This window comes from Magallana gigas, chromosome 1 (genome assembly GCF_963853765.1).
Source record: "Magallana gigas chromosome 1, xbMagGiga1.1, whole genome shotgun sequence".
Taxonomy (NCBI): domain Eukaryota; kingdom Metazoa; phylum Mollusca; class Bivalvia; order Ostreida; family Ostreidae; genus Magallana; species Magallana gigas.
In genome coordinates, this window is record NC_088853.1 from 75,840,690 (window position 1) to 75,864,710 (window position 24,021).

General features: G+C 33.5%; 2 protein-coding genes across 5 annotated transcripts; both read right to left on the reverse strand.

The window, feature by feature from the left end:
• Window positions 1-359: 359 nt before the first annotated feature.
• Window positions 360-18,417, reverse strand: LOC136272884 (uncharacterized). 4 transcript variants are annotated; one of them, XM_066075868.1, is made up of 13 exons: window positions 18,022-18,416; window positions 17,689-17,807; window positions 16,676-16,797; window positions 15,670-15,816; window positions 15,193-15,403; window positions 13,604-13,693; window positions 13,149-13,241; window positions 4,426-4,518; window positions 4,099-4,191; window positions 3,327-3,384; window positions 2,667-2,801; window positions 2,322-2,405; window positions 360-558 (listed from the first exon to the last, which is right to left on the reverse strand). In XM_066075868.1, the coding sequence occupies exons 7-11, from the start codon at window positions 13,201-13,203 to the stop codon at window positions 2,768-2,770; spliced, it is 333 nt and encodes a 110-aa protein (XP_065931940.1). In that variant the 5' UTR covers window positions 13,204-13,241; window positions 13,604-13,693; window positions 15,193-15,403; window positions 15,670-15,816; window positions 16,676-16,797; window positions 17,689-17,807; window positions 18,022-18,416; the 3' UTR covers window positions 360-558; window positions 2,322-2,405; window positions 2,667-2,767. The 4 variants fall into 4 exon arrangements, 3 of the variants coding, with proteins under 3 accessions (XP_065931940.1, XP_065931945.1, XP_065931942.1); XM_066075873.1 differs by having other exon boundaries at window positions 4,117-4,191; window positions 18,022-18,227; XR_010710945.1 differs by lacking the exon at window positions 4,426-4,518 and having other exon boundaries at window positions 4,117-4,191; window positions 18,022-18,240.
• Window positions 18,418-18,973: 556 nt separating this feature from the next.
• LOC117685206 (uncharacterized) lies at window positions 18,974-22,101 on the reverse strand. The gene is made up of 5 exons (XM_066087836.1): window positions 22,097-22,101; window positions 21,464-21,947; window positions 20,821-21,195; window positions 20,324-20,462; window positions 18,974-19,135 (listed from the first exon to the last, which is right to left on the reverse strand). The coding sequence occupies exons 1-5, from the start codon at window positions 22,099-22,101 to the stop codon at window positions 19,071-19,073; spliced, it is 1,068 nt and encodes a 355-aa protein (XP_065943908.1). The 3' UTR covers window positions 18,974-19,070.
• Window positions 22,102-24,021: the final 1,920 nt, after the last annotated feature.

Below are 24,021 nucleotides of genomic sequence, written 5' to 3' on the forward strand. Positions count from 1 at the left end.
ACAAGCCTTTCAGGTGCATCAGTATCTTAAGATGCATCATCCATGCAAGTTTGGATCAGTAGTAATTTAGAAATTGCTATCAAAGGCCACCTGCACCAAAAACTTTAACCTGTTCCAAAAACCTTAACCTCCAGCATCTAAAATTCATTGCCCAGATTCAGCATCCAAGTTTTTCAAGTTCATAAAAAGGTCCAGATGCATCATCCATGCAAGTTTGGTGAAGATAGGACAAGAAATAACTAAGATACAGGACCTGCAACAAAAACTTTTACCAGGTCCGGACGCCGACGCCAGCAGTATAGCATAAGTTCCGCCGAACTTCGTCTCGGTGAGCTAAAAATAAATTATCATACATGCCCTACGTCTTGTTGTTACATTACAGTTACATTACATGTAAAATGATGAGATTCATGTTTGCTTTTTCATTGATTTCATTTCATTTAATTTTTTAAATGTCCTAAGTCTTGTTGTTTTTCTCTCGTTGAAGATTTTAGATCTAATCTTTAAAAATTTGGTCCTCTCATCAAGCCGTTCGAAACTCCTGGATTTCTCTTTTACCTTGAAAAGATTTTAAAAAAAATATGAACAATCAGAATTATTATATTGTTACATATTCATGTAAAAAGGATAATACCTATGTATAGATTCAAGGCATACCATACTCTGTATGGTTTTTGCTTCCACTACTTCTTGCTGAATATTTTGATTTTCATAAATACATTCATGCTCGAACTACATTCATCCACTTATATGTCAAGATTATCTGTTTTGAAATGCCCCCTCTACCGCTTTAGGCTTCAATACACAACCCAAAATAGAAAGCCTATAGGGATTTTGCATTGCATCGGCCATGAAATAGCCTGGATGACATAATTGAAAAATTGTATGAGGTATTTCAAGTGGGTTCCGAATGGTGAAAAGATGTAAACATATCACATTATAAATCTCCATGAGAAATTTGTTTCTATTCCTGTAACGGTCACCTGAGTAGCATATAACCCATACACAAACTTGTCGAGGAGTCTCATATATGCATTTAATTAATTAGGTTTTATTCTGGAGTAGAAAAATCATAAATTAGTAATGACGGCCACCTCCCTGCCTGAAATCTTTCAAAAAGAACTGTGAAACCTACAATTTTGGCAAAAAACTTAAAAGATCGGGTCTACAAAATCATGAATTCAGTTTCCTTTCAGGTGTGTGGGAGTAAAAAGGATAATTTTTTAACATTATATGCAATAACACCTATATATCCATTTTGGCCCTGCCCTAGAGTTAAAACCCATACTCCAGGGGACATGAAAATTAAAATTTCAGTAGAGGACTTCCTGGTAAACATAATTATAGGTCAGTTTTTTATACAGATGTGTGAGAATAGAGAAGAAAATGTTATAACATTATATGCGTTAACACTATATTGCCTCCCCTCCCCCCCCTCATGTCCTGAACCCCTGACCCAGGGGCCATGAATTTTACAACTTAGGTAGAGGAGTTAGTGGACATCGTAACCATGTATTCAGTTTTTTGCCCACATGTGTGGGAGTAGAGAAGAAGATTTGTTAAGATTTAAAATATTTTACTATATGGCCATATTGGCCCCACCCTAGAGCCTGAACCCCTGAATCGGGGGTCATTAATTTCACAATTTTGGTAGAGGGCTTCATGGACTTTATAACCAGATATATATATATTTATATGGGAGTAGAAAAGAAGATTTTCTAAGATTTAATACATTTTTACTATATGGCCATATTGGCCCCACCCTAGAGCCTGAACCCCCTGACCCAGGGGTCATGAATTTCACAATATGGACATCATAATCATGCATTTAGTTTTAACAAATATATATTGGGTAGAGAAGAAGATTTTCTAAGATTAAATACATATATACTATATGGCCATACTGGCCCCATTCTAGAGCCTGAACCCCTGACCCAGGGGCCATGAATTTCACAATTTATGTAGAGGGCTTCATGGACATTATAACTATGCAACCAGTTTTTTCCTAACATGTGCAGGAATAGAGAAGAATATTTTTTAAAATTTGGCTCTTTTTTTGCAAATTTGGCCCCACATGTGGCGCCCCGTGGGTAGTAGAGCCATGAATTCTACAATTTAGATTCCACTCACCATAGAGATGCCTCACATCAAAAATGGTTATAATCAGCCCTGTAGTTTTTAAGAAGAAGTTAAAAATGTAAAATTGTTAAGGCACGATGCACGATAACGGACGAAAACGGATAGCAATAAACTCAGGTGACCTAAAAATTGCTAATTCATCAAATTGTGGATAGATAGACCAAGCAACAAAGATATATCACCTGAGCTGCTTTTAGTCTTCTTGGCTGCAACTGGGCTTGCAAGAACTTTAGTTCCATTATCATCTTCAATCTCAAAGAAGCACTCTGTAATAACAATATCATGAATATCTTACTTTGCAAATTCTAAGGACAGGCATGCATAAAACGTAATGAAAAGAGAAAACATTATGGATGGGTTTTAATTATTAAACGATGCAAATCAATGTACCATTGTCATCTTAAATAAAGAAAGAAAATTATTGAGAAAAGTTTTTATCATTTCAATAATATGACTTCTATTACCCCCCCACCACCACCACCACTACCACACACAGATTCACACAAATAAAAAAAAAGACTGATCACCTTGTGGTGTAACATCCGATGCATTTGCATTTCCACTCTCGCAGGGTTTGGACATCAAATCTTCTTCAGTCACATGTGATTCAGGTGCTGTACTTGGACCTTTAGGATTGTGCACATGTAACTCCGACACTCACCCTTTTAGATAAATTTCAAAAATGTATACAAATACAAAAATTATTTAGTGAAGAAAAAAAAAAAAGAAATACATACACAGTGATTTACCACACTAAAGCACTGCCCATATGCAAATGTGGGGGTATTTTACCCAGTTTTAAGCTTAAGTGTAAAGTTTCCCTTACATGTAAATAATCCCTTTTACAGTATTGAAAGTGGTACTCAGCAAATGTAATTAAACACTTTACATTTTCATTACTATCTGAACATTTCTTGAAAGTCAAATGGATTTGTGCACTACAGTCTCTGTCACAAGTCACAAGGAAATAACTCCATCTATACATTGTCATTCAAAAGCCAGCATTCAAAACACCTAGCTGAAATAATGTAGCCCTCTCCTGTTTTTTTTCTTTTGTTTTTTTTTTGGGGGGGGGGAGTAAACATCAGTTATAAAAACTCGGAGAGGGCTACATTGTTGCAGCTACATATGTATGACTAACCTATTATCAAACAAGGAAAACATTCACATAATAGATTGAAACAAACCTATCAAGTTGACTTCTTTCATCACAGGAACTGAGAGAGGGAAAACAATGGTATGGAACTGCAAAAGATCAAAGAATCGTTATTGCATAAATAAAGTTTAAAACAAGAAATCTTTTAAAGAAACAGTTGCCCCTTTTGTGGCTTTATCAATCATAAAATGATTACTTTCTTTCAAAAGTCAAAATTAATTATTCTTACTAGACTTTGACCCGTGCGTGCACGGGTTGACATTGCATATGATATCGGACATTTACTACATCGACGCACCGTATTGTTTACAATTACATAACCAAGCTTTAAGCCTACAATAATGCTATTAATTTCACTACACTCTGCTTAGTTATAATAATCTGACAGGAATGCCTCCCATATACCCGTAATGTAGCAGAAAATTGCAGAATCGCTCCGAATCGATTTTTGAGAAAAATAATGAAGTTGTATTGAAAATAACAGTCAAATTATTCATAACAAACCATTCTGAGGCTGTAAACACTTTTCATCTAAATATTTAATTCATATTATTGAAGGATTCAACACTTTTTGCTCGCTTCATAGTTACACACCATGTTGATATTCGGATCTCTTGGGATTTTACTCTAACACAGTGTATTTATATTTAGGAATATTATTACATATAGGAGAATTTATTACATCCATTACATTCCACTCATATCATGGAAATCAAATGCATTATCACAGCATTAGGGAGACCAGACAAACATGTTAATTGTTATACATTATAACGTTGCAACTTTGATTCTAATTCATTTACTTTGTTCAAAATGCTCACTGTTTTCTCTGAGGTTCAAGATGTCCTGTTTTTCCATTGCGTTGCGGCTAGCTCTCAATAAATCTGTGGTGGACTCTGTATAAAAGTACTAATATATTGTATTGTAAATACAAGCTTCAACATTTACTTTTTAAATCATTGCAAATTTTATTCCTTATGACTAATTAAAATAAAAATTACAAATATATTACCGGTACATCCATTACATTCCACTCATATCATGGAAATCAAATACATTATCCCAGCATTAGGGAGACCAAGCCCCAGGATCACATAATAACATTGCAACATTTAGTTTAATTCATTTACCTTGTTCAAAATACTCAGTGTTTTCTCTGTGGGTCAAGATGTCCCGTTTTCCCATTGTGTTGCAGCTAGATCTCAATGAATTTGGGGTGGACTCTGTAAAAAGTACCAATATATTGTATTGCAATTTCAAGTCTCTAAGTTTACTTCTTTATATCATTGCTAAGTTTATTCCTAATGATTAATAAAAATAAATATAACTAGACTCTTGTTGCAAAAGCAACAAAAAGGTCTTCCGTTTTGATATAGAAGTATCAATTTAACTGAAAGACATTGCTTCTCTCACATAAATAAAAAATGGATACGAAAATTATTGTGAATGATAAAAATATCAAAATTGGGTGTACTTCCTGTGACGACCGGAAGTTACGCCGGATAAAACAAAATAGTGTTAACACATGTACATACATAGGTCTATCATTCCACAAAGTTTGGTTGTTCAAGTCGTTACTGTTTTTGAGATCTCGTCGAAATCAGGTTTTTGGTCTCTGGACAGGAAACGGGCAAACGGAAGTGTTCAATGTAAATTGTATTCAATATTTCTTGTATACTTGCCTTTTGTACATTATTTTTCATTTATCTAACTAAAATATATCAAAGGAAAACAGTTAAACTGATAGACAGTCTTTTTTTCTAACTCTTCCGGTATGGACCGGAAGTGACGGAAGACAAAATGAAGCCGGTTAAACACATCTTCAATCAAATGTCTATCATCTATGAAAGTTTCATGTCTTGATCGCTTAAAGTTTCTGATATCTCGCGGGTACAAAATGTGTTTTAAAAAAGCTACCTGAGATAATTGAGATATCTCACCGGAAGTAGAAATTTTTTGTTGATATTACATCGCAGAGATTTCCTATGAATAGATTTATTCTTATATATTTATTCTATTGACAAAAAAATTGATGCGTAAAAAAAAATATTTTTTAAGTGCTTCCGGTGACGACCAGAAGTTATGACGAACAAAACAAAAGTGTTTAAACACATCTACAGCTATAGGTCTATCATCCTACAAAGTTTGAATGTTTAAGTCTTTAACGTTTCTTAGATCTCGAGGTGACAAGCTTTTTGTCGCGGGACAGGAAACGGACGACCGGAAGTGAATTTAGAACATTTTTAATTAAAATCCTCTAGATCTTTTTATTTTCTGTCATTCCTGAAAATTTTATAAAAATCCATCAAGACATCTCTGAGAAATTCACGAGAGAAAAAGGGGAAAAAAAAAAAATAATAATAACTAGACTCTTGTTGCTATAGCAACAAAAAGGTCTTCCGTTCCTCATGTATTAATCTGCACAAAATATCCAGTTATCTTGTAATAAGAAAATGGATACATGTACATTTTGTCTCTCCTCAAAGTTTTGATGTTCAAGTTTTCGTTAGTTATAATTTCTCGTTGAAAAAAGGTTTTTATCTAGGGACCGGAAACGAACAAACGGAAGTGATTTAAGAAACGGAGAGTAGATATTTTAATTCATTTACCTACGTACGTTACTGTTCATCACATTGAGTAAAATGTTTTTGAAAAAGTTAAAAGTTTTAAAAAAAGTTATATTGCTTTTGAACGTTTCAAGTATTAACCGGAAGTGACGTAGGACCCAATGAAACCCGTTAAACACATGTTCAATCAATGTCCATCATCTATATAAGTCTTGATCTATCACAGTTTCTGAGATCTTGTTGGTACTTTGTTTTTAAAAAAGAAGGCTACCTGAGATATTTGAGATGTCTCACCGGAAGTAGATCTTTTTTTTACCATGTGTAGATGACTTTTTGTATTTCTATAGCTAAATGTTACTTCAATGCTAAAAAACCAAAATATTTTTAAAAAAATCAAAATTGGGTGTACTTCCTGTGACGACCGGAAGTTACGCCGGATAAAACAAAATAGTGTTAACACATGTACATACATAGGTCTATCATCCCACTATGTTTGGTTGTTCAAGTCGTAACTGTTTTTGAGATCTCGTCGAAATAAGGTTTTTGGTTTCTGGACAGGAAACGGGCAAACGGAAGTGTTCAATCTAAATTGTATTCAATATTTCTTGTATACTTGCCATTTTTACATTATTTTTCATTTATCTAACTAAAAAATATCAAAGGAAAACAGTTAAACTGATAGACAGCTCGATTTATTTTAACTCTTCCGGTATGGACCGGAAGTGACGGAAGACAAAATAAAACCGGTTAAACACATCTTCAATCAAATGTCTATCATCCATGAAAGTTTCGTGTCTTGATCGCTTATAGTTTCTGAGATCTTGCGGGTACAAAATGTGTTTTTAAAAAGCTACCTGAGATAATTGAGATATCTCACCGGAAGTAGAATTTTTTTGTTGATATTACATCGCAGAGATTTCTTATGTATTGATTTATTCTTATATATTTACTCTATGGACAAAAAATTTGATGCGTAAAAAAATATATTTTTTAAGTGCTTCCGGTGACGACCGGAAGTTATGACGAACAAAACAAAAGTGTTTAAACACATCTACAGCTATAGGTCTATCATCCCACAAAGTTTGAATGTTTAAGTCTTTACCGTTTTTTAGATCTCGAGGTGACAAGCTTTTTGTCGCGGGACAGGAAACGGACGACCGGAAGTAAATTTAGAGTATTTTTTAAAAAAATCCTCTAGATCTTTTTATTTTATGTCATTCCTAAAAATTTTATAAAAATCCATCAAGACATCTCTGAGAAATTCACGAGAGAAAAAGGGGAAAAAAATAATAATAATAAGAAAGAAAGAAAAAACCTAACAATCACTATAAGGTCTTCCGTTGGAAACGGAAGACCTTAACTAGACACTTGTTGCAAAAGCAACAAAAAGGTCTTCCGTTTTGATATACATGTATCAATTTAACTGTAAGACATTGCTTCTCTTACATGCAAAAAAAAGTTGATATGATAATTATTGTGAATGATATATCCAGACGTTACTTACATGTAAAACAACGAGAATGAAAAAAAATCAATTTTTGAAGTACTTTCTGTGACGACCGGAAGTAACGCCGATCTAAACAAAAATGTTAACCATTTGTACAATCATAAGTCAATCTTTCCTCAAAGTTTGGTTGTTCACGGCTCTGCCAAATCTAAGATCTCTTTGAAACAATATTTTTGTCTCGGGACCGAAACGGACGAACGAAAGTGATTAATAAAAACAAAAGCTGGTATTTCTCGTACATTTGCTTAATGTACATCACTGTTTATCAGGCTAGATGAAATTCCAAGAAAGTCAGCTAAACTTGTTAAAAACAGGATTTGTTTGAACCCTTCCGGTAAGAACCGGAAGTGACAGTTGACAAAATTAAACCCGTTAAACACATCCCCAATCAAAATTCTATCAAACAATCTATGAAAGATTCGTGTCTCAATCACTTACAATGACGAAAATATTGCGGACATCAAATTTGTAAAAAGAAAAGCTACATAGAGATATTTGAGATATCTCACCGGAAGTAAAATTTATTTGCCAATTTAAAATTATATAGATGACATATGTAAGATTGTATACTGATATTTTCATTTTATGTAAAATGAATAAAACAAATTTTTGAAGTGCTTCCGGTGACGACCGGAAGCTACGCCGAACAAAACAAAACAGTGTAAACACATGTACATACATAGGTCTATCATCCCACAAAGTTTGATCGTTCAAGTCGTTACCGTTTTTGAGATCTCCAGGAATCAAGGTTTTTTGTCTCGGGACAGGAAACGGACAAACGGAAGTGCTCAATGTAAATTGTAATTAAAAAATTTTTTTTGTACTTGCCCTTTCTACTTAATTGTTCATCGACTTCACTACAAATATCAAAGGAAAACAGTTAAACTGATAAACAGCTCGATTTGTTTGAACTCTTCCTGTGTGGACCGGAAGTGACGGAAGACAAAACGAAACCGGTTAAACACATCTTCAATCAAATGTCTATCATCCATAAAAGTTTTGTGCTTTGATCGCTTATAGTTTCTGAGATCTCGTTTGTACAAAATGTGTTTCAAAAAAGCTACCTGAGATATTTGAGATATCTCACCGGAAGTAGAATTTTTTTGTTGAGTTAACATCGCATAGACAATCTATGCATAGATTTATACTTATATATTTATTTTATGGAAAAAGAATTTTATGCGAAAAAGTAGTTATTTTTGAAGTGCTTCCGGTGACGACCGGAAGTTACGACGAACAAAACAAAATAGTGTGAACACATCTACAGCTATGGGTCTATCATCCCACAAAGTTTGATCGTTCAAGTCGTTACCGTTTTTGAGATCTCGTTGATACAAGCTTTTTCAACGCGGGACAGGAAACGGACAAACGGAAGTGCTCAATCTAAATTGTATTTAATATATCTTGTAAACTTGCCCTTTGTACTTCATTTCTCATCCAGCACACTACAAATATCAATGGAAATAAGTTAAACTGATAAACAGCTCGATTTGTTTGAACTCTTCCTGTGTGGACCGGAAGTGACGGAAGACAAAATGAAACCGGTTAAACATATCTTCAATCAAATGTCTATCATTCATGAAAGTTTCATGATTTGATCATTTATAGTTTCTGGGATCTCGCGGGTACAAAATGTGTTTTAAAAAAGCTACCTGAGATAATTGAGATATCTCACCGGAAGTAGAATTTTTTTGTTGATATAACATCGCATAGATAACTTATGTATAGAATTATAGTTTTAAGTTTATTCTATGGAAAAGAAATTCAATGCGTAAAAACAATAATTTTTGAAGTGCTTCCGGTGACGACCGGAAGTTACGACGAACAAAACAAAATAGTTTAAACACATCTACAACTATAGGTCTATCATCCCACAAAGTTTGGGTGTTCAAAACTTTACTGTTTTTGAGATCTCGAGGTGACAAGCTTTTTCAATGCGGGACAGGAAACGGACGATCGGAAATGAATTTTGAAAAAATGAAAAAAACGCCTAGAGATATTATCATTCTCTCTCATTCCAGAAAATTTCAAAAAAATCTATCCTGCCATCTCCGAGAAATCTTGTGGACAAAAAAAAGGAAAAAAAAAAATAATAATAAACTAGACTCTTGTTGCAAAAGCAACAAAAAGGTCTTCCGTTTTTATATACATGAATCAATTTAACCGTAGACATTGCTTCTCTTACATAGAGAAAATAGTTAATATTATAAGTATTGTAAATTATGTATCCAGACGTTACTTCCATGTAAAACAACGAGATTGAAAAAGAAATCAATTTTTGAAGTACTCTCTGTGACGACCGGAAGTAATACCGAACTAAACAAAACAGGTTACAAAGTTTGGTTGTTAAAAATTTGATTTATTTTAATCCTACCGGTGAAAACCGGAAGTGGCAGTTGACAAAATAAAACCCACTAAACATATCATCAATCAAATGTCTATCATTCATGAAAGCTTTGTGTCTCATTCACTTACGGTGACAAAAATCTTGCGGGCATCAAATTTGTAAAAGGGAAAGCTTCATAGAGATATTTGAGATATCTCACCGGAAGGAACAGTTATTTAAAAAATTTAACATTATAAAGATGACACATCTAAGATTGTATACTGATATATTCATTCCATGTAAAAGAAATAAATAAAGAAAAAACATATTATTTGTAGTGCTTCCTGTGACAACCGGAAGTTACACCGAACAAAATAAAATAGTTTAAAAAAATGTACATATATAGGTCTATCATCCGACAAAGTTTGATTGTTCAAGTCGACATCGTTTATGAGATCTCGTCGAAATAAGGTTTTTTTGTCTCGGGACAGGAAACGGACAAACGGAAGTGTTCAATGTAAATTGTACTAAATATTTCTTGTATACTTGTCTTTTGTACATTATTGTTCATCGAGCTCACTACAAATATCAAAGAAAAACAGTTCAACTGATAAAAAGTTCGATTTGTTTGAACTCCTCTTGTGTGGACCGGAAGTGACGGAAGACAAAATGAAACCGGTTAAACATATCTTCAATAAAATGTCTATCATCCATGAACGTTTTGCGCTTTGATCACTTATGGTTTCTGAGAACTCGTTTGTACAAAATGTGTTTCAAAAAAGCTACCCGAGATATTTGAGATATCTCACCGGAAGTAGAATTTTTTTGTTGATATAACATTGCATTGATAACGTATGTATAGATTTATACTTCTATATCTATTCTATGGCAAAAGAATTTAATGCGTAAAAATAGTTATTTTTTAAGAGCTTCCGGTGACAACCGGAAGTTACGCCGAACAAAACAGAATAGTGTAAACACATGCACATACATAGGTCTATCATCCCACAAAGTTTTATTGTTCAACTTGTCACCGTTTTTGAGATCTCATCGAAATAAGGTTTTTTGTCTCGGGACAGGAAACGGACAAACGGAAGTGCTTAATGTAAATTTTATTAGTTATTTTTTGTATACTTGCCCTTTGCATTTTATTGTTACTCGAGCACACTACAGATATCAAAGACAAAACGTTAAACTGATAATCAGCTCGATTTGTTTGAACTCTTCCTGTGTGGACCGGAAGTGACGGAAGACAAAATGAAACCGGTTAAACACATCCTCAATCAAATGTCTATCATCCATAATAGTCTTGTGCTTTGATCTCTTATAGTCACTGATATCTCGTTTGTACAAAATGTGTTTCAAAAAAGCTACCTGAGATATTTGAGATATCTCACCGGAAGTGGAATTTTGTTGTTGATATAACATCGCAAAGATTACTTTTGTGTAGATTAATGCTTAAATATTTATTCTATTGAAAAGGAATTTAATGCGTAAAGGTTGTTAATTTTGAAGTACTTCCGGTGACGACCGGAAGTTACGACGAACAAAACAAAATAGTTTAAACAAATCTACAACTATAGGTCTATCATCCCACAAAGTTTGGATGTTAAAGTCTCTACCGTTTTTGAGATCTCGAATGTACAAGCTTTTTCAACGCGGGACAGGAAACGGACGACCGGAAATGATTTTTGAGAAAATGAAAAAAACGCCTAGATATATTAACACTTTCTATTAGTCCTGAAAATTTCAAGAAAATCTATCCAGCCATCTCTGAGAAATCTTGTGGACAAAAAAAGGGGAAAAAAAAAATAATAATAATAAAAAACCTTACAATCACTATAAGGTCTTCCGTTGGAAACGGAAGACCTTAAAAACCTTACAATCACTATAAGGTCTTCCGTTGGAAACGGAAGACCTTAATAATAAAAAGAAACATTACAATCACTATAAGGTCTTCCGTTGGAAACGGAAGACCTTAACAAATATATTACATCCATTACATTCCACTAATATCATGGAAATCTAATGCATTATCACAGCATTAGGGAGACCAGACAAACAATTTTATTATACTTTCATGTTAAATGTTAAATACTGAAATCTGATTGGTTTAGACGCAGTTGGTAATCCGTTCTATTACCCTCAGTGTTAGCAACACACTTGGCAATTGGTAACACAACAAACTGTTACATGCGCTTAAATTATGAGCGTACGGTTTGTCGTAGAATTTACTTCATTTCTAAATAAAAGCAGTAAAATTTTCTTTAAAAATAAGACATTCAGTAAAATAAAATGAATAGTGCCTGTTGGGAGGGTATCTATTAAAATTGACACCCCTCGAAAACCATTGTCAACCTCCGCTCACTGCTTTACCTTAGGGTCAAGCTGTCTTGTTTTTCCATTGTGTTGCAGCTAGATCTCAATGAAACTGGGGTGGGCTCTGTAAAAAAGTACCAATATATTGTATCATAAATACATGCTTCTAAGTTTACTTCTTTATCTCTTTGCAAAACTTATTACTAATGACTTATACATGTACTTATAAGTATAACAAATATATTACATCTATTACATTCCACTCATATCATGGAAATCAAATGCATTATCACAGCATTAGGGAGACCAAGCCCCAAGATCACGAGCAATCTTAGACTTGAGTAGTAAATTGTACACTGTCAGTGGCGTAGCTACCATGTATGCTTATATGCCTGAGCATGCACATCATTTGGGGGAAAAATCAGTAAAAAAATAAATAAAAAAAAAAAAATATAAAAAAAGAATTCAAGTATTAAGGTCCATACTTAGTTATTCCATCAACCCGTTTCCGTCACTTGGTCCTACTTTATCCGAAATCAATGCTAAACAAAGACGTATTAAGCACCAAATATAGCCACGCAATATGGTCTTAAAGTACCATATTAAAGAAACAGTACACAATGCATGTACCTAAAAAGGCAAATATTTATTTTGCAGTTGAACTTAGTTTTACACATTTTAAATTTCCCCGATAGAATATCACAGCTTTATTGAGATATTCATTACCATAAACTATGTGAAAATGAACTTAAGAATAAAAGCTTTGAGTGGGTCAAAGGCAAATGTCAAAACAAAAATTCTTCTTTTAACTTTTAATAAGTTTTGTGATTTTATTTTATGCCTAAACTAAAACCAAAACAATTTTAACTGCCTAAAAATAGGCCTAAATAGTAAGCATTCCTTTCAATTTCTGCTTTAATTTTTGGTGTTAAAAATCGTCAGAATCCATGAGCTTCCGGGGGCTTTCGCCCCCTGGGCTTTGTCCTGGACCCACTGGGGGCCTCATGGTGGCCCCCACACCCCCTGCCATTTTAAGCATGCACTTCGTTTCAGGTCTAGCTACCCCACTGACTGTATTAATGTTTCTTGCTTAAAAACATAATAACATTGCAACATTGAATTTAATTCATTTACCTGCTTCAAAATGCTCACTGTTTTCTCTGAGGGTCAAGATGCCCTGTTTTTCCATTGTGTTGCGGCTAGCTCTCAATGAATTTGGGGTGGACTCTGTAAAAATACCAATATATTGTATTGTAAATACAAGCTTCTACGTTTACTTTTTTAAATCATTGCAAATTTTATTCCTAATGATTAAACAAAATAAATATAACTGTTACAAATATATTACATCCAGTACATTCCACTCATATCATGTAAATCTAATGCATTATCACAGCATTAGGGAGACCAGATCAACATGTAGATTGTTATACACAACTACATTTCAAAGTATATCTAGTTAATATAAATGGATTTACTTTAGTCTTATTTAAAATGACTGGACTCTCAGCCTCTTGTTCTTTCAGGTATTTTTTGCAAAGTGAAAATGGACTGCAGATGCAAAATTATTCTTTAAATAATAACATTACCCAAAACCTTCTTATTTTCATCTGATTCAGAATCAGAACTTGGCGAGTAGTTTGATACACTAAATGGGTCAGAATCCACATCAGAGGGAACTGAAAGAAATTAAAACAGTATAGAAAATTTTCTTTCATAAACATTCATCAATTATTAGTTTACCACATTTGGTAATTCATGATGTTTCTTTTTTATAAATCTGACAACAGACCACTGACTAAATCAAACTTTTCAGCCATGGTACAAAAACAAGACTGTACCAATATTCAGTGAAAAATGAATTCCAATTCAGATTGATGCTTAAATTAACTAACCTACCAAATCTGATAATTCTATGTAAATGTATATTTTTCAAGAAGTACATTCTGTAAACAATTTGCAAAATATACATATTTACTACAGAAACAGATTTTGTAATTTATCTAACAAAAAACAATTTTGTTCTGCAAAGGAGACTCTCCACATTAGTGACAGATTCACAATGCACACTGACTTATATTAATAGCTTTTTGTTGGCATGGATGTTAGCGCGAGTGGGTCATGAAGTGGGAAGAAGTTGGGGTGACTGGAGAAAACCCACGTGTCCAAGCAGGCGACCAATGTACCCTATCATATACAACAACTGTCGATCATGGGGATTAAACTTGGGTCGCAGTGGTGATAAGCAGGTGCATTGTCCACTGCACAACTGGACACCTCTTTCAAGCTTTTAATTTAGTAGTGCTTGATAATGAAAACAAAATAAATCTATTCAGGTCAGCACAAGAACCGTATATAATGTTAAAATTGAAAGAAAATCAAACAACTATAAACAAAATAAAGTGAAATAAAACCTAACAAAACCATTACCAAAATCAAAAGGATCACAGCTTTTTCTGAAATCAATCAAAACTAGTACCGGGTAAAAACATGTACATGAACAGGGGCTAGTGTTGTCACGATGATTGAATTTCAATCAATGATCAGTTGAAAAGGTTGTCGATTTATCATAATCGATTTTAGATTTTATAATCAATTATACTCAGTCTGGGTTTATTACATTAATATTATACCTATCATTTTGTTTTCTAATCTGTATTGAATGAAATGAAAACTGTTGTGAGCTGGGAGTTTTCTTCAATCTCAAAAGATGTGTAACATTCTACCTAATAAAAATACAGCAAAAGTCTTATAAGCTTTTAAAAGGAAGTGAAAATAGCACTTATATATTTTAGATTATACATAGCATAAAATTTAGTGCCCCATATTATTGAATTTAATATAATTTGTTACCGATTCGATTATTGACCGATCATCAGTTGGCAAGAGACAACCAATTCTGCTGATTAATTGATCACGATTTTTAACCTATTTAACAACACTAACATAAGTTTTAGGCTTGTTTTTCAATAAAAACATATAAATTATCTATTCTGATACTTTTTAAATTTTTGAGAAAAACCTATTTTTTAGATTAGTTTAAAACAAATCAATGTACGAAAAAATGCAAAAACAAAACCAAAGCCAGATAACAAGATATCCAAAGCCTGATTGTAAATCACTAAACTCTCTCTTAATAATTATTTTTTGTGTATAATTAATCCAACCATTTTCCTACCTTGCTGCGCCACCGCAAGCTTTTCCCATCACAACCATAGTAATATACATGAAGTATCTCTTCCCCAACCACAATGTCTCTCTTAGCAAACAATCATAGGTATTCCCTTCCATTAAACACTCTGAGTTTATGGTGGAGTTTGCATCGTCCTTGCCATCATTTACAAACTGGCAGATACATGTATGGTTGTTCACTCCTGACAGCATCAATACTACAGTGTACATAAAAAGAAATCAAACCTTAAATTATATAAGAAGCATATAATTACTGGTATTTTTGCTTGACTTAATTAGAATTGTTTATAGTTATTTCTAGAAACATTACTGCCATACATAAATGTTAAAATATTACATTTAGCTGCAGGTCTGTATCTCCTGGTCTGAAAAAAAAATTTGGATAAACGTTGCTTCAATTTTTTTTTTCACATCAGGAGCTACATACCTCCAGCTTCATGTAAATATGTATAAATCGTATTACCAAAGTTCTTTTCCATTATATTTATAGATAAATATTTTGTTTTCTGTGCTTGTCTTCAATCTCTCCTCCCCATCCTGTCCTTTTAATGTTTCTCCTGCAGGAGAAAATCTCCACTGACATGACTGGTTGTGCTAATAACTCCAAAACCTACATTAAAACCACAAGCACCTGTGTGAAAGCATTGTTTATATGCAAAGAAAACTTTTGGATTCATAAACATCTACATTAAGCCCCATTCACAATTGGCGTACGAGCACTTTACAATAACTCTTTGCGATCGGAATGTTTTAGATTCGCACGAGCTCTCTCATATATTGCATGAGGTCTCGCATTTGTTGCATGCATTTTAGTGCTTGCATCAAGTCTCCTTAAAAATTGTGGACATGCACACAATTCAGACACGACTGAATGCGATCCAAATCATCGCAGTGCAATGCACGAACAATATATAGTACGAACATTTTACAACATTTTGTATACTCGCAAGAGTGCAGGTGCATGATTTTTAAAGGTCATAAGATGAATCGCTGCTGTAGAGAGAGAGAATGAGAGAGAGAGAGAGAGAGAGAGAGAGAGAGAGAGAGAGAGAGAGAGAAAGAGAGTTGAATGTGATAATAGTCTACCATATATCATATGTGCATGTTCTAGTGAGAACATACATTAAATTGGTAAACAACAAAATATTTACAACCATCGACCATTTCTAATGCTATAAAGTATGAAACATGTCATGTTATTCTAATAAATCAACAATTACAGGGGGAAGGGCGCCCCGGGTGCGCATAAACATTAAAATTAATACAAGTATCAAAAAGTAGTTTTAAAAGTGTTGCTACATTGGTCATGCTTCTGGATTGAATGTTCTTGAGAGCACATTGTGCACAACGCTGTGTAATCAAGACATACATGTTTTGCCTGGTCAACAGATCACACTCAGCCCAACGGGAATCTGCAGACACATTGTTTACATTATTATTAATCATCAAAAGCCAAACATTTTACAAACCTGATAATATCCGAAAAGCCAAACGAGAGTGATACTATGATGTCACATTTGTAAATGTGGGTCACAATTGTAAATGTGGAGTGAGCATCCCGGTTGTAAACATGGAGGCCTGACTATCCTACCTATAATAAGTCAATTCGTACATAGAATAGTCGGCTATCTTTCCACTAGTGAAAAAGAGTAACTGATCTTAATTTGCTTTTAATTCATTTAGGTAACAAGGGGTACATGTACATATATCTACATTACGTACATAATTAATTTAAAACAATATTACTGGTACATATAACTGTAATATAGAAAATTCTTCATGTTTATCTATTTACATAAATCGACATTCTTCGGTTAACTTTTCTGTCCATTTTCAATAAACTAGCTATATAATTACAGGGATTTTTCAGCCTTTTTTTTATTTTGAAAATGCCATTTTTTTTGGAATTGGGAAAATGTATCGACAATTTCACGCAGTTGGGAGAAATCATATGTTGCATACATCATGATTTCTGAATTTATTATCATAATGGAAAATCAAAGAGCTAGACTTTAATTGAATAGAATCTAATTAACTTCACAATATAGATATATGTATAATATTCCTATATTTAGTTATTAGAACAAGTCTTTTTCCCTGAAATAAACACCTTCAACACTGGTCATAAAAGTATTACATTATTAAGAATTTATCAACATATCCCCTTTTAAATTGAGAATGTATTTTTCTGTTTGAAATATTTCATAACATTTACCTTTTACTTTTATATCAGTCTAGTGTGTGTAAAAAAAAAACATGAACCATTTACAGTACTGTACTGTATACCACAAAATAACGATGTTTTAGAAAAACAGAGGAAAATCGGATTAAAAGTTGGCGATGTTTACAGCGTGTTTTGAAACTTTTATGACTGCAGTTTTGTTAAATGGGTTTAATCATTTGTTAATACTGAACATTTATGGACATTCTGGTTATTTTACGAAGTATTTTTTGATAAGAAATAAACATAAGAACTATTTACCAGTTGGGGAAAAATACTGCTATACTAATTGGGATCATAATTTGGACAGCTGCTGAAGTGAACTTATTTCCAATTGGGAATGGGGACGACTTTTGCTCCGGAGAAGGTACTGATAAATCCTTTAATTACATATTACATCAAACGTACAGTGGAAATGAATATCATGCTTTTATTGTTAACTTCGTTTCGAATTTCCTCGAAGATTAATCAACATTTGGTGTAAAATAGTCAAGTTGCACACATTATCGCCCTATTTTATTTGAATATTTAAAAAAAAAACTTCATAAAAACATTACTTTGTTCAATTGTAGTAGGATTATCAAAAGTGCTTACCATAAAATGGCTTTGATTCCTAAAAGGCAGCACGCTGGCGTTAAAAGGTCCATTGTTTTAACCCGAGACGTTCCGAGAGTACTCGGAACAAATGGCAGAGAGCACTTGCCAAATGTTCAAACATGGTCAAGAAATTAACGACTTTTTTTCTAGTTAGGCTTTATACATAAAAAGTGAAAAAGTATTTTGAAAACAAGTTCATTTAGAATAATTAAAGGCTAAAAAAATTATATATGTTAGATTTTTTGCAATATTGCAAGTTTTCGTTGGTCTCCTAAATGCAGAAAAATAGTCATTGCTAATTATACGATGGAGGCAGATTGAATTCCTTTTTACGAAAAAATATAGACAAAAGGCAACTATTGGATGTCGAATAATAGACACATTGATGCATTTTAGGCAAAGACACACCATTCATTCATTTAAAGATCAGCCAATTACATTTTAGACAAGGTCAAAATAATACGGAGACCAAAATATGTCTCCCTAATCTACTGGTCTCCCTAATAAAGATAAAATAATACAATCGGTCTACCAAATGCATAAGTCAGGTATATATATATATATATATATATATATATATATATATATATATATATATATATATATATATATATATATATAAATATAATAATATTACTATTTTCTTAGCGTCCAATTTCTTTTTAGCACAAACATGTTGTCAAGTTGTCTTTGTAGTGTCATATCAGACATGAATACATGTACTGTAATCCAATATTTATTCGCGGCGACTTTATTTCACGAATTACTTCCAATAAACTGGTTTGCGACGACTAATGTGCGCGACCAAGCCTTATTCAGAGCCGTATTTTGTTATTACAACCTACGATAAAGACTGGTTCGCGGCGAGAAATATTCGCGACGACGAGGCTCTCATGAACCTTGCGAAAATTTCTCGCATGCGAATAAATTTTGGTTTACAGTACTTGATTGTGTATTTATATACTGGGATTTAGACATATAGTACATACCTGTATTTGCCAATCACTTCTTCAGCTCCTTGGACATCAATTCTTCCAACTCGGTTCCTAAGGTATGCCAGACTTCCTTTGTCTCCTGCAGATGTTTTCTTGTAGAAAGTTTGGTAGATGAACTATTGAATCAAAAACAATTTTAAATTACTTTAAAGTTCAACCAACAAAACATGATGAAACATCAGTATTAAACATGCCAGAGACATGTCACATGCCAGAGACAATATCTTGAATTAAAGAGAATGACCCAAATGCAACTATATTGTTTTGGTATCTTCATCTTTAAAAAAACTATACTAGTATGTAGATGTAATAAACCATTGCTGTCCAAACAGGACCCCCCCCCCCCCTCTAATAATGAACATTACTTTTTAAATTTCTAAATAATTTGAAAAATAGAGTTTTTTTTAAAAATTGTCCATTCTAATTGAAATTATCATGTGCACATAGATGGCAGTTACATGTATCATGTGTACCAGCTTTTAGATCAAACTGTACAGAAGTTCCCAAGATTAAGTCTGGTAAAATTATATCAACAAAAGACAGGAAAATATTTCAATATACCCTCCCCCCTTTCGTTGGATAAAAAAGCAAACAACATGCCTTTTAAAGTTGAAAAAAACAAGGAAATTGAACTGGAAATGCCGAACTGTTGAGATGAAATACCAATAACAAGTTCATCATTCTGCGAAGGCCTTCAGGTCTATGAATTACTCCAGCTAACTGATCAAAATCTGTGCTACCATTCAACATTGCCAGTTGAGCTGAGTAGGCGCGTTCGTTAGTTAACACGTCCCCTCCAAAAACCTTTCTAGACAGTACAACTGGATTATCTCCTTCAGTATGAGGAATGAAGGTTTCATGTATGTATTGCAGTATACTTATCATATCCTCTGATTTGTTTTCACTTTTATCTAGTATATCAAGGATAGCATAGTCAGATTTTTGGGAACTTTCATGGATATGAGAATGTTCAATAAATTTGGGTAGGCAACTAGCATACTTCTTGAGGCAATTCACATTCTTGACAAGGACATGAGCAATATGAAATATGAAGTGTTCCTCTAGAGATGAGCAGTCTTCAACACTTGGAACAAAGACACTGTTATCTATTCGACAAATATCTCCTAATTGGTAATCATCAGCTAAAGCATCATTTATAATTCTCTTTTCTAAACCAACCAGTAGGAACCAATGCCAACTTTTACGTCTTCGGTCAACACTCATTTGTAAGGGATTCCTGCTGATATCAATATTATCACCTATGATATCACTTGACTGCACTGACACAGACGATGCTTTCATACCTGATTTCTCAATTTCCGCCCTCTCCTGTAGCATCAATTTTTCAATATGTTGCATCTGTCGTTTCAAAAGTTCTTGCTGTTGCTTTGCTGCAGCTGATGTTGACACACAGAGTCCCAGTTTATTTAGGGTGGCTAGTGTCTGAAATATATTTTAATAAAATGTACCATTAATATTTACTTAATTCTTTAAATTACATTTAAAATTAAAGTGCGAATCTATATGTACATGTACACACAATCTTCTTCATACCTGAGTATCATTGATCCTCTATCCTTTAGATTGTGATAATTAGTTTTAATCAAATAATTTAGCATTTTCATAATCATTTTGCATGGATATTATTGTCACAATCCACAAGAGTAAAACAGACTAATAGTAATATTATTCATTCGAATAATTCAATGAAATGAGGAACAATTCAGCTTTAACAAACTATTTTCAACTGAATTACTTTTTTTTCTTCTCAGCGATCAATATCATTAAACATTATTGATACCTCATTTGTGGCACCACCTCGGTCCAGAACTTGAGCAATTATGTGATGCAAGGAAGACATGTGTTTGTTTCGAAAGTTTAACAACACAGCTGAGCCAACAGATGTTCCAACCTCCGAGTCCTTCACCAGTGTTGAAATAATTTTATAGGTCAGAGGTGCTTGAACCTGAAGTTCTTGATTAAAAAGATCCATGCTGAAATTGGCCAAGCTGTCACATTTAATTTGTCTCAAAATTGATTTGGTTTTAGTAGACACAACGGATGACATGTCCTTGTTGATATCTCTCAAAAGACATGCAAGTATGTGTGGCTTTAAACTGGATGAATAAATAGTTCTTGCAAGTTTGTCTTTCGATGCCTTTGTCCTGTACGTAACCTATGTGGAATAATAATAAAGTAGAACCTATAGACTTTTAGCCATAAATTTGTCAAGAAGTATAGTAACACAGACTCAGTTATTTACTATTTACTTATTTACTATTAAATTTATCCAGTTTTTAATTATTTTTTTTCATTTTTTTTTTTGGGGGGGGGGGGTGAAGAGGGAGGATGCTGTTGAATGTTATGTGAATAGGACTCTCTATGCATAGATAAGTTCATTAGTCCCACTTTTTATTTTACACATGCATGGTTGTATGTCCTACCTTTGAAGAAAAGAGTTGTTTCTTTGGTTTCTTTTTAACTTCTTGCTCTCTCTCATGAGCTTGTTGTTCTTTTCCTTGAAAAGGCACAGGTGATTCTGTCATGCGCTGGGGTTCCATTTCATTGGCACAGGCTGCTACAGAGAGGTCACCAGTCCGTTGTGGAGTCAAAGCCAGGGATCGTTTTGTTTTACGGGGGGTAGGAGAATGCACAATACATCGTTTCTTTGTTTTTGGCGTGAATACCGCAGATGATTGTGTGTTGTATTTTTCTCTGAGTGTCTTTAATAGGTTTATTCTTTCTTCTTTTAAAGCTTCGAGCTTTGTTTTCAAATCATACCCAATTTTTGGCAGTTTGTTAAGTTTATTCCAACAGAACCCACATACATACTTCCCCTTATCGTCATTTAGTTGAGGAACGTGGTCGAGGACCTCGCACAGCTGATTAAACACCCCAAAAGTACCTGCCTTCTTCGTCGTCGCTGCTCTGAAGGAACAGAAAAAAAATGAAAAGAAATTTCATTATAGTTTTTCAAGATATTTATAAACATTAATATTGCTTTTAGTGTTTTATGCGTGGTTCTTGTACATAAGGTCATAAAATAAAATCATACGTAAAATAACTATAAATTATACCTCATTTGGTCGTCTTTGACTTTACATGTTCTGCAAAAAAATATGGTAGATTTGCAGCTTAAGATGTAAAGTTAGGCCAGGACTTAAATTATTTACCTAAACGATGGTTATAAACTTTAACCTTAAAATGAAATTTCTCAAAAATGGACCTTGAACCTTAACGTGAACCATAAGGTAATCCGTAATCCTTCACTTTTAACCTTAAAAAAAATGTAACTAAATAAACTATAATTGAACTAGATTAATTGTTTATATACTACCAAATAAGTTTGTACTAAAACTATTGACCTTGACCTTAATCTGTGAGTACCATTTAGTTATAAGAACAATATTATGAAGAGAGAATTTTACTAGGGTACCTAGAAATGTAATCATTCACCCTATCACCCAGGCGCTACTTAAATCCTTTGATATTACCGATGTATATTAACATACACACATTAGGCGAATTTAAAAACACTTAAACTAGCACATACAAAGAAAACTGAGTATATATCATTAGAAATTCAAGTTAATCTGTACAAATTATACCTAAACGTTTTTTTAACACAGCAATAAAAATTGCTGTTATTTTCATATCAATTATATTCAGTTATAAAATAAAAAATTCATAAGTTCACAATAAAGCTTTTTTGTCTACCTGTTTCACGTCCTCTTTCTCCTGCCTTTGGAATTATGCGTTTAAACTTAGCGTGGGTTTTCTACCTTTTTATAAATCCTAAACCATAACCTTAAACCTAAACTATAAACCTTAACCTTTAACCTTAACCTTAATTTTTGATTCGATATTTTAATGTTGAATATTAGCTTTAACCAGTGTTTAGAACTACATGGGATGGTTAGGATTAATAACTCTACTCTGAATTGTTTGTTTAATAAACTAGAGTATTCCGGAAAGAAATACGCCAAATTAATTGGTTTTCTCTTCTTCTACTATATTGTTTATTTCCTGTTTGCTAGGCAGGAGGATAAAACGTACGCTGAAGTAGGACCCCAGGTCACCTGCTTATTCACAACTACCAAATCTGTGCACTCCGCTACAAAATAAAGTGCATTACAACCGCAAAGTGAAAATAGAATAACTAGTACCACTACATAGCCTTTAGAAATGATATACAACATTAAAATATCAAAGTACTTCACCTTCTTACTCTGTATACGTAAGTGTAGCCTGTAGAAAGATGTAGTTTTGCCCCCCCCCCCTCCCACAGCCACCCACCAATAGACTTTTTACTGACACTTTAATATAATGGTAAAATGATTGTATAATAAATTACATTAGCTGACCTCTGGTTTCCGTAATGGGTGCATGTCAAATCAGTTTTGTATAAAAAAAATATCTGCCATTTTCGAGCCCGGTAGTGATGAGAACTGTGTGATATTTCTTTTTTCATACACAGCTGTTTCCGGCATACATCGTACTTAAAACACTGCTATTGAATTTCATTGTTGATTTACCTGATCGAGACAGTCTGATTTTGAAGGATATTAGTACTGTAACCACGAGTAACGGTCTTATTTTAAGAAGCTTACTAATATCGCACTGTACATGTAAAGTTTTAGACTTCTGGAACAAAGGAATGACATCAAATTTGTGTTCTAACTAAAGATACATCATGCAACAAAGGCAACCTTATAAACTTAATGCTCTAGCTAACATCTGGTCTCTTTATTGTCAATACGGAGTAGGTGTTCCCTGTCTACATGTGTTCCATGAGGGTTGGTGTTGGGGTTAACCACTCCCCCCCCCCCCCTCCGCTCCACCTAACACTTCACTGGACTGGATTTCCACTCATCAAAATAAAAAGAAATATTTAAATTGCTAAAATAAACATAGTAAATACGGACCTATTGTGAACTGCATCTGAGAAATAAATGAAGACGAGCAAATCGTCACCCCTTTACCCCCCCCCCCCCCCCCACCA